We start from the raw sequence: 11176 nt of genomic DNA, 5'->3' as shown, positions 1-11176 counted from the left end.
AGGGAACTGAGGTTTGTGGTCTGGGCTCACTGGGGTTACTGAGGTTACTGGTCCTTTTGCAAGCAGAACAGAATTTGTTGCTTTAATATTTCCCAGTTACTGCATTTTCGCTGGTTCTCTCATTTTCATTAAGATAGGCTTGCAATGTGGTCCGGGGTACAAAGCTTGATTACATCCTGGTGTGCTGATGACCCATAAATACTTGAGACCTGACACATAAGTCGACACAGCGTTTTCAAAAGCATTGTTTCTTCCTACAGAGAAGCCTGGGATGGCATTTTTATATAACTAAAACTTTGAAAATAAAAGTCTTCCAACAATAACTGTTCACTGCTTTATAAAATCATTCATTCTAAATGTTGTTTCATCTGTTGTTCTTGTGTGTTTTGATTATATTAACCAATAAAAAAATAAATAACAGAGTCAGCAGAGTAAAAGTAAGTAGAAAATTTTAATAATTTGCAGGGAAATGCCAGAGCATTGCTTTCATATTTCATTCTACAGTCGGGTTACCAAAAAAAAGAAAAAGCAAAACATTTCAAGCAAAATGAGTTATAGAGAAATACTACACAAATACATAACTTCACACACAAGTTTCACTATTTAGACATAAAATATTTCATAGCTTATGGATTCCCTAAATAAGAGGAGGCATCTAACACACAATACAAACTGACAGTGTTCACAATAATATTGCAAACAGCCCATAGAGGTTGTTCTACATTATCTGGGGTTAAAAATAAGGATGCACCAATCGAACTATCATCTCCTTATAGCAGCTCCAACACCTCTGATGCCACTTAACCAATCCAAGCGCTCTTTTTTTTTTAAACCCTACATACTTCACTGTGTCACCTGGATCATTTTATGTAGGGTAACATGAGGCCAGTGGTTGCTGTGCTGCTAAAAGCCTGTGTTTCAGTGGAAACACTGAATATTGCAATGTCAGCAATGTGAATGGGAGTCAGTCATAGCATTGCAGGCCATCATACTGATTTATTGTCACAGATTGGTGCATCCTTAATAAAAAAATAAAAAAAAAAAAACACCTGTTGACACTCATCAAGCACCAGAGTGAAGGCATAACACGGTCTTAGTCATCAAACAAGTAAAATGGGTCATAGACAGCATGGAGGGTTCAGAGCTCATTAACACAAGTACGATCTTCACATCAGTGCAGTGACAGGCTTCACTGTTTACTATATTAAAGTACTTAAATCAACAGTCTTGAATAAAGTTTCGGTAAATAATATCACATGAGGATGGTTGTACAAATCACACAAAAGAAAACAACAATCTAACTGTAGACCGACTCTTTGGAGGCAGGAGAAAGCTGGCAGTCCTCATTCAGTTTGACCACATGTCCCACCATAATGCCCAAGTGTTATCACAGATTTTGCTATGGTAATTATTGCTAGTACTCAGGATGAAAGCATATTCTAGTCTCTCAGAAAGACAACGCAGACAGACAGGATGGTGACTGAGATTGCTGGACCATGAATACAAGTATCACGTTGTAAAAACATTTTTGCTGGAAACAGCAGCCGAAAGTTACTGATGAAGCAATTAAGAAAAAGGCCATTTGTAAACACTTAATTTCTCTCTAACGTGTACTACAGACTAAGACTGAAAAAATATTACATTTGCTTTCATCAAACTACAATCACAGCTTCTGTACTCAATAATAAAGGCACTTTTTATTTTGAATAAAACTGGAGATGATAATTGGCAATAATTGGCAGTGAGCTCTGCTGCATTAGAGGTTATACCTGACAAATCTGTGAAATGAGAAACGATGCTTTGATCAGCCACTTATCACAAAAAAAACCAAAACAAAAAAACAACAAACAAACAAAAAAACGGGGCCGTCTTCCATCTCAGAGGTCATATTCTGCAGCACACTGCTGGAGGTACCATTCATACAATTTAGCCTGTGGAGTAAAAATTACTGCGTGAGATTAAAATTTGATAGAATTTGACTGTAACACTAATATTCATTCACTCATTTCTGGTCGCTTAAGGGCAGCAAAGCAAGCTGAAAACACAGCAATAACAAAACACCTTATAAAGTCATTATAACAAAGTGCACTAAGCACTTAACAGTTTATAGGTTAGGGCTCAAAATAAGACAAATCTGAAAGGTGCTAAAATTCTTCATAGACTGCAGAGTTGATGCTAATTCCCTATCCGTCATTAAGTAATTTTAAAAATATTTTTGTATTATCCAAATAAAAGGCATTAAGGCATAAAATAAGGATCTCACCTTTTTGGTTTTGACGATATCCTGAATATAATCGCTGTATTCAGTCATCGTCCTCCTCTCCTTCTTCGTCAGAGTCTTATTCCCTCGGCTGACAATGAGGAATAGCACAACAGTGATATATATTTTAGTTCTACTAATAATTGGAAATAGTGAAAACATAAAACCGTAGATGACGTTTTTAAAATTTTTGGTTTTGTCCAATCCACAGTCCAAAGCCCAAATGATATTCAGTTTAAACTCACACATTAAAAGCAGGCAATATTTGAAATGTAGAAGTTGGAACCAGTACATTTAGGGGAAAAAAAAAAAACTATCTATGATTGATGATCAAAATAGTTGCCAACATAACACTTACCATGCAAAATACTTTGCAAGGAAAAGCAGGAGGTAGCAAAAAGCCCCAAAAGTGATCACAAACACTACTTGTCCATCTTCTGGTATCCAATCCCACAAATACACAACAATTCCCTGTGAAACACACATTCAACAGAGTTTGCACATTTAAAACACTGAACACACATATTATTTTCTGCAATAATATTTGTCACATCAGCCATCACATACTTCAAAATTGTAAAAAAAAAACAAACAAACAAACATGACACTCAGGACTTACTGCAAAGACAGTGAGGATCCGAGTCAGCCCTTCACCCAACAGCTCATCCAGCTGTTCTCTGGAGAAAGTGTTCACAATGAAACTGAGGATAAAGAGGGTAGGAAGGAAAACTCCCAGAGCTCCACACAAGAACGAATAAAGGCGGATGCTTCTTTTGTGAGTCACATCAGTCCTGCATGTGTACACAGAGGATGTCTGATTTTAATATTTACTGCAGTGGATAATATCTGAGACTCTTATCTCCTCTGTAAGCACATGGTATGCCACCTGTCATTTCGCTTCGGGGTAAATCTGCTTTAGCAATAATTCAAAGTTCTGAGAAATCAAACCTGTCCTGCTCAAGTCTGCTGCTGATGGTGGAACAAATAAGGTCACAGTCTTTCTCCAGCTGATCCAAAGTCTTTTGAACAGCCTGGTTGATGGTCTTCTCGATGGTCTGACAAACCCCATCGATCTGGTTCACACACCTGCTCGGCTAAACCAGACATCGGCGCGTTAGTTTTGCAGTGACTGTACAAACATCTTGTGCATTTCAAGAGAAGGTCTGGAATCCTCCATGACAAACCCTGTGGGAATTTTGACTGACGACTATGTGCACTTAGCAGGAAGTGAAGCTGCACTTGGTCAGCGAAAATAAATTGGAGTTCAGAAGTGATGCACAAATCTACCAGAGCTTTGTGGTCATAGATCACAAGATGACGCAGCAGTAGCTCAGGACTGGGGCCGCCTCTGTCAAAGATGGCTGATCAGAGGCCATGGTTTACAACCCCTGTCCACTCAAACAGTGGATAAATCAGTCAGTCATCATACTGCAAAATGAATCATCCTGTTCACAGCTACCATGAGCTACCAGGAAACCTGGAGTAGAAAATTTACATTCAAGGAAAATCAATGGTCTGTCAAACCCAAAGATGGCAGTCAAGATCTGAGGATGTAAAGAGGACAAATAACAGCTACATGCTGTAAGATAACCAATACAAAAACACAGTTTGTTTTACCTTCTGTGGGTTCGGGATGTATATTGTCGGCATCTCAAAACCACATTTGTTGAGACCTGGACGGCGACACAGTTCCTGGACTATCTGCATCATCACCCTCTACCAAAATGAAATTAAAAAAAAACAATGATTATTTCACAGTTTTGCTTAAAATTCTTGGAGTCTTGAAGAAAAAAAGAAATAAAATTACATATGTCAACCAATTTAACCTGTCTGTCTGTTTCCTTCCCAGCTTCATCTGCCTTGCTGAGGTAGAACAACAACTTGTCTCCACATTTCTCACTCAGCTTCTCCACAATGTTGAGTGTGCGTTTGCACAGCGCCTGTCCCATCGGATCGAAGAACACAAATATCAGGTCGGCCTGTTCTCCTGCACAGAATACAAAAAAAAAAACACTATTTATAGAGGAATGCACCAGCTTTGTCTGTCAGCACTAGAGTGAATATTTGTAGCTGTAGGGACACACCCAACCAGATGATGGCGCTGTTGACATCAAACGGATAGATCATGTCCCCGTCCACCAAACCCGGAGTGTCCACAAATGTCACTAGGCTGAACTTCTTCTGCTTGGAGGTGGAGATCTCGGCAGACAGGTAGTCCATGACACCTGGGATAAACAGATACTGGGTGTGTACAGGTGCTTGATAATATATGATATGATAAACAAAAGATTGCGTCCCCACAGGAAGCTGTCACCTTCAGTTGACTACGGTATTATGTACGACCAAAAGCCGCATTGCGGTCAATGTTTGGGCACTTGAGGGAGGCCAGTGACTTTAAATGCCAAGAACTTAACTTTTTGTGCTTACATTCTTGCAAGAACTTGAAGTATGTAAAGCTGCATTAATGCAAGTTTAAGTTCCCCTGTGATAAGCATCAGTGGCAGCCATATGCGCACAGATAAAATTTCAATTTTAATACATGAAAGCCTGAGTTAGGTCTTAGTTTTCTCTCCATCCCCTCTGCAGAGAGGTCTGTTGTCATGGTTACACACAACAGCTCTTCAACTGGCAGCTTTAGCGTGGGGCGTGGGACATAAAGCTAGCCAGTGAAGAACGACTGTGAGGCAACGCACTGTGAGGTCACGATACTCCACCACAGCCAGCACACATAAGCAGGAATCACCCCTTGAGAACCTGGGCTCTGATCACCAGAACAGAATCGCTGGATCCATACCACTATTGACCAAATAAACCACACACACACACACACACATACACCCACACACACACACGCACACGACTGGGATGACACTGACGCTGTTTCATAGGAAGTGGCAGGTGTTAACACCAGTACAAATCACATCCTTGTGCTGCAGCATGCAGGGCTGCTGTTGCTGCTGCTGCTGCTGCTCAGGCACATTAGCATTCCCTTATGTTTCTCTTACAGCACAGCCACAGTGTCAATACATCTGCCTCCAATCACACATCCTCAAAGTATATTTCCACAGTCTCACAATACTCGCAGAAACATGAGTGAGGCTGTCATAGGAAAAACGTCATCGGGATGCAGATACCATCAAGTTGCTTCACGTCTGATCTCTCTAAGACTGCTGGTCTATACGTCATTTAGACACACTCCACGCATGCATGCATCTTTGAATTATTAAAGACAGACGCAAGCAATTATTATGGCTAATTTAAAAACAAGTGAATCATTTAGCCCTGATGCAGACATAGTCAATCCAATCTAATTGAAGAAAGGTAAAAAGGAAAGAGGAGCGATACTCTCCGATGGGTGCTAAGTTCCTGAAGTGACTGTAACTGAGAAGGCTACACTGGAGATCCTGTGCATGAGGAAAAGGGCAAAGGCTACAAATAATGGTGTATCGACCAAGAAAAAAAAAAAAAAAAAAAAAACTAGTTGGACAAAACAGGTGAAACCAATCATAGCGCAGATATATCTAATGCAAACGGATGAAGTAAAAAAAAAAATCTTTGTCATCTAGTAACAAATAATTTGGCCTCTGACTCAAACAGTTAATTCCCATGCAGCGTGTAGTCTAAACTGTTGATAACAGGTTGATAAGATAAATACACAAAGACAGAGTTAAACATCTGTTATGTAAGTCTAAAACAATAAAAGTTTCGCCAAGCATTCCCCAAAGGAGACCAAACTGTGTAATCGGCAGCTGCTCCCAAGGATATATGGTGCTCTTCTGATGAGTCATCCTCAGTCGCTGTGACAGGTAAACAAATGCCTGATATAGTGTGTTTCCAGAGGCGGAGATGAAGTTCAGATAAAAAGACCGCTCGTATCGTTGGCGTTGCACAGCCCAGGCCTGCAGAGTGCTGCTGCCTGGAGTCTAGGCTGTGCTGTCTCTACTGGCTGTGACATTTCTCAGCAGCTCCTCCTGACTCCACTGCACTGCTGTCGATGGGGCGTGTGACTCACACGCCTTACCATGAGCGCTCCGGTCCGCACCCAGTGAACTCTCACTCTCTACATACTCGCTGTCACCATGCACACATACATTACTGCCCCCTCCTCCTCCCCCTCCTTCCAATGCTGATGCTCCCACTCAGACAGCAGGCACACCCAGACTTTCTGCACAACCACCTCAACGTCCTACAGGCTCCACATCACCGCTCAGGCACAAGGAGCTGAGATCAAATGTCTTTAAACAACATGCCGCTAATTATGTCTCTTATTTCTGTGCTAGAATAATCACAACAGGGGTGCTTCAGAATAAAACAGCATGAATATAATGAGAACAGGAGTCTGGTCTGATTTATAACTAAAGTTGTTTTGTTTTTTTTTCATTGATGTTGTGACTCATGAATCATCAAAGTGAAGCACCTAAACTCATTTTTTAAAACACACAAAAAAAAAAAAAACAAAGCTGAACCTACGACTGCCAGAAACACATAAATAACTCTTGGTTACATGAAGATTAAACTGCCAGGATTTAAAAGTTTTCAAATGAGTTTGCTTCTTCTATGAATGCAAAACTCTGAACTTTCAAATTTGAGCTAAGCCTATAACATATACTGTGGTGAACTGTTTCCAGAAGGCAATATTCATGGGCCACACAGCAGAGCAATATCTCAAACCTCGAAGGAACGAATCTCTGTCAGCAGCTTCTGATTACATTCCTCTCCTCTTCACTATTCCTGTAGTGCTGTTGGACTAATGCTGCATCTTCCCCCTGTTCCAGCAAATTCTAACACTTTACGTTCCCCCTTGACTGTATGCATTTCTTCACTGCAAAGCACCAGAAATGTGACAACACTAACAAGTCAATGAGCCCGTGTTGTGATTTGCTGATTTTAATCATTGCATTAAATGAGTTTCAAGATCAAAGACATGGACCTGCCACAAGATTTGAGTGATTATTTTAACAAGGAATTCATAAAACATGCTGAATTATCATCTATTATGCAAACTCTTCAGACGTGTTTCTGTTATATGATGCATCGCTGTACAAAATCTGCACGCATGCACAACATTGAATAATTAATTTAATTAAATTAATTTGTCTATGATAGGATAAGTACAATAGAAAAGGTTTTTTTTTTTATTCTTAGTATCAATAATCTTCGTTTTAGCCACAGCATATACTCTACACAGTGCATGTTTCAGAAGGCCTTCCTGAGTTTCTGACGCTAAAACAAGAAGAGACTTACCTTTGAACTCAAGGAATGGTCGAAAGTGCGGGTAGAGATGAATCGTTGCATTCCCCTGTGAAACAGTTCAAAAGACAATGTGAAAAACAACCTGATAAGATAAATGTTAATCCGCAGCTTTTCATGTGCTCCCAGCCCTCTACAACAGAGTCCTTGCTTTCCCTAGCACTTCATACCAAATCTTACAACACTAGCTGTGTCGCTGCTCAGTACGCCTGCTTCAAGTTCTACCTGCACATAAGAGATAATGCTTCCACTCTGCAATCCTGCACTGCAATATATTATTTATCGTCTTCACCTTCACAGCAGGATATGAAAAGAGGATGTGAGAAGAGGGAGAGACAGGTGTCTCCCGTGCCTGTTTACATGCTGCAGAGATGCCTGTGTGTGTCTATATAACGAAGCCCCTCATTGGAGCAGCATTCAGAAATCACTACTTACTGAGGGAGTGCTTTTCCATACATGCTGACATCAAGCATATCGCTTCATCAACCTTTATTACTGGCTGCAGTTTCACTCCCCTATTACTGAAGTTGAAAATTCTAAAATCCATTACCCACAGACCTGAGAAGCACAGTCTGAGTATGAAATCCTATTAGTTAACAAATACCGATCGCATCGGTTTGGAAGTAAAATGGAAAATGCAACACAAAGCTGGTTGCAAGGCATCGTTATTAAGGCCTGTGCTGATCATCAAATGCCGTACACACTGAATACCAAGTCTTTCTGTTAAAGTGGTGGAAATGTCAGCTGCCTTTACTCTATTCTTACCGTCAGCGACTCTCTTTTGCGACCACTTGTGATGAACGTAAATCCTTGAGTTTCAATGGCAACGCCCGTTTTCTGTATGTGCTCTTCAACGTACCTACAATGACAACAAAAAGCATAAAATGCATCAAGAAATGTACTTATCTTTGATAGTGCATTTGTACGTGCACAGAATCCAAAGCAATAAACAAGCATTTTTATTGGTGGTTTATCTGTTACTGTTTTTTTTTACCAATTAATCATGGGTAGTTTAGTTTTAAATGTCAGGGGAAAAAAAGTGAAAAATGCTTGTCTTCTGAGATTGCTCCTCTATTTTCAGTCGACCCGGACGTTGTTCCAGTCCAAAACTGATAGACTCCCTAAAGCTCTTATTTGTGCTCTGAGGAGTGAGGAGGCTGTCTGGAACCTTAGTGGAACTGGGAAACACCAATTATTCCTCAGGTGTACAAAGTGTTGCTTAGTTTGTAAAGATAATTACATACAGAAGGGAAAAGCCACAATTTTTCACATTTGGAGCTAAAACAAAACAGACTTTAGCGTTTCCTTGGATAAATGAGTACGATTAACTGCTTAACTGCTGTCAGTTCTGTTTTTGTTAAATTCTTCAGTTAATTGTTTAACCATCCAAATAAACTAGTCTGGTGCCTGCAGCACCACATCCATGCCTAAAAACATGATGTATTTAGAAGGGACTAAAAGGTTCAAAGTGGGAACTTTGCCAGTCATCATCTCACTGGCATTTTGCTGAAATAACCTCAGGTGAAAAGGTGGAGATGAGATAATAAACAAACTTTGCAAATCAACCTAATCCACGTCTTGTGGCAAAACCGCCGAACCGCATTCAAACAACAAAGCACTTTTTAAAAGTCATGTGTGAAAATCATACTCCTGTGTCACTCATCACTAAACTCTCATGCACACAGGGAGCAGAGCACGTGATGGTCAGGCTTCCTGGCTGACCGCTCGCAAATGCCATTAACAATCAGATGCGTTACCAGTTAATGAAGGAGCTCTTCCCTGCAGAGTGGTTTCCCATTATCATCACAATGATTTTCTTTCTGGGAGGCAGCAGCCGGACTCCGAGGCTACTGGCGATCTTCACCAGACCTGAAAACACATGTACAGCAAAGCATCATCACAATGTTAGGGGACATGAATAAAATATAAAGAAGACATGCCTTGATGCATAAGTGTTTATTTAGGCTTATTTCTCGTATCACTTGTTACCACCACTGAGCAAAGCCTTTAACTCCCAAACTGCTCTAGTGAAGGTGCCAGATGGGCATCTGATTAGACTGTGTTTGGGCTGGCTGGACTCCACATTTAATAGAAAAAAAACCCCTGTAAATTAATTGAAATTATAATTATTCCAATTCACTGATACTAAAGATAATAATTATTTGCCACCCTACAACAAATTCCCTTTTATAATTGGTGCCAAATACTTTTTTAAAGGAAACTTCATAGGAATTTTTTTTTAGGAACTGATTAACCCATAAAATGAAGCGTTAACAACTGGACAAAGTGTTATAATTAGGGCTTTATGAGTCAAAGCTCAAACAAAGCCCTCTGCTGTCAGCCAGAGGTAAGTGTTTACAGTGATCAGTAAGACAGGACACAGAGTAAGACTCCTCTGTCTCTACACTGAATAACAGGATTATTGCTGCAGAATAATCCTGTCCTCCCACGTCAAGGAGACATTTGTTTTATAAAACCACCCCCTTGGACCGAACAGCTTATTCTAACTCACACTGCTGCTTCATCTTACGGGAATAAACATGAGACAGTTTGTAGAGAAACCTGTCATTCTACCCGCTGCAGACTCTGTCATGTGTTTGACACGGAGAAGCAGCTGCTGCACACCAGCGTATCACCCACATCATGAAAGACCAGTGTTTAACTCCTACATTCATCACAGACTGCAGCCCGAGTCCCAATAGTATAATCACTAAGTTACATAACATCACAACTGTGCGTGTTTCTGGTTCAGGGTCCTAACTTGGCTGTAGCGGTGCTAGTCCCAAACCACGTTAGGATCATTTACCGTGTTCACTGTCGACATACAGACTGTGGCACTCTTTCAGGATCCTCTCACTCGGGGTGGTGATCGTAGACTCCAAGGGGTTTGCCACAGACCGGGGCTTTCTGCCCGACATTATGAACACACACACCGGCCGCCTGTTCCCTAAACCGCCAGGGGAAGAGTTTCAGGGTTGCACAAAGACTGTGCGGTGCGGATGAAGCGCCCCCTGCGGTCAAATACTGAAAGGACACCGGGGTGGGAGCAGACCATAGCATTATTAACTAATAATCCAAAATATAAATAAACAAACAAATTATGATGCATCAGTAAAACACTGTATAGTAGGCTTTCTTCAGTAGAATAAATAAGTAGGCTGATTTATTGCACAACCAAACACAAGGACAGTTTCTTTCCCCATGTTGTCAGCAAACAGCCACAGTGTCAGTGTAATATAAGTTCATTCATAAATTGTATGAAATATGTTTATAAATATGTAATATTCATCTGGAAGCTCTTTCTCTCCACTTATCTGTCTTTTCTCTGTATATTGATTTTTTTTCTCCTTTTGAATATATATTGTGACTTCACTTCTGATTATATAATATACTGGCTTATTGTGCGACTTATTTAATTTTTTTTTAATTATTATTTTAGATGCTTTAAAACCAATTTATTATTGTCACCGGGAACAAGAACTAAAATGTTCATGTGATTTATATATATATGGTTCATGAGTGTTTGTGTGTTATGTATGAACCAGCTCCTCTGCTGCTCACAAAACTAATACTCTACTGCACAATCACCACTAATTCTTTCTATGTAAAACCACACTTTAAGGCTCAAATGGCCAAATGGTAGTGTGACCAAACCCTCAGAGGCGC

General features: G+C 40.3%; 1 protein-coding gene across 1 annotated transcript; it reads right to left on the bottom strand.

The window, feature by feature from the left end:
- Nucleotides 1-558: 558 nt before the first annotated feature.
- On the bottom strand, nucleotides 559-10474 carry LOC113139505 (uncharacterized). The gene is made up of 12 exons (XM_026322803.1): nucleotides 10317-10474; nucleotides 9268-9379; nucleotides 8276-8369; nucleotides 7505-7559; nucleotides 4345-4485; nucleotides 4087-4247; nucleotides 3878-3976; nucleotides 3209-3354; nucleotides 2880-3051; nucleotides 2619-2731; nucleotides 2264-2351; nucleotides 559-1931 (listed from the first exon to the last, which is right to left on the bottom strand). The coding sequence occupies exons 1-12, from the start codon at nucleotides 10426-10428 to the stop codon at nucleotides 1878-1880; spliced, it is 1347 nt and encodes a 448-aa protein (XP_026178588.1). The 5' UTR covers nucleotides 10429-10474; the 3' UTR covers nucleotides 559-1877.
- Between the last annotated feature and the right edge of the window lie 702 nt (nucleotides 10475-11176).

Source organism: Mastacembelus armatus, chromosome 9, assembly GCF_900324485.2.
Source record: "Mastacembelus armatus chromosome 9, fMasArm1.2, whole genome shotgun sequence".
In the NCBI taxonomy this organism is placed as follows: Eukaryota; Metazoa; Chordata; class Actinopteri; order Synbranchiformes; family Mastacembelidae; genus Mastacembelus; species Mastacembelus armatus.
Note: the sequence above shows the minus strand (reverse complement) of the source record. Positions and strands in the feature narration are given on the sequence as shown.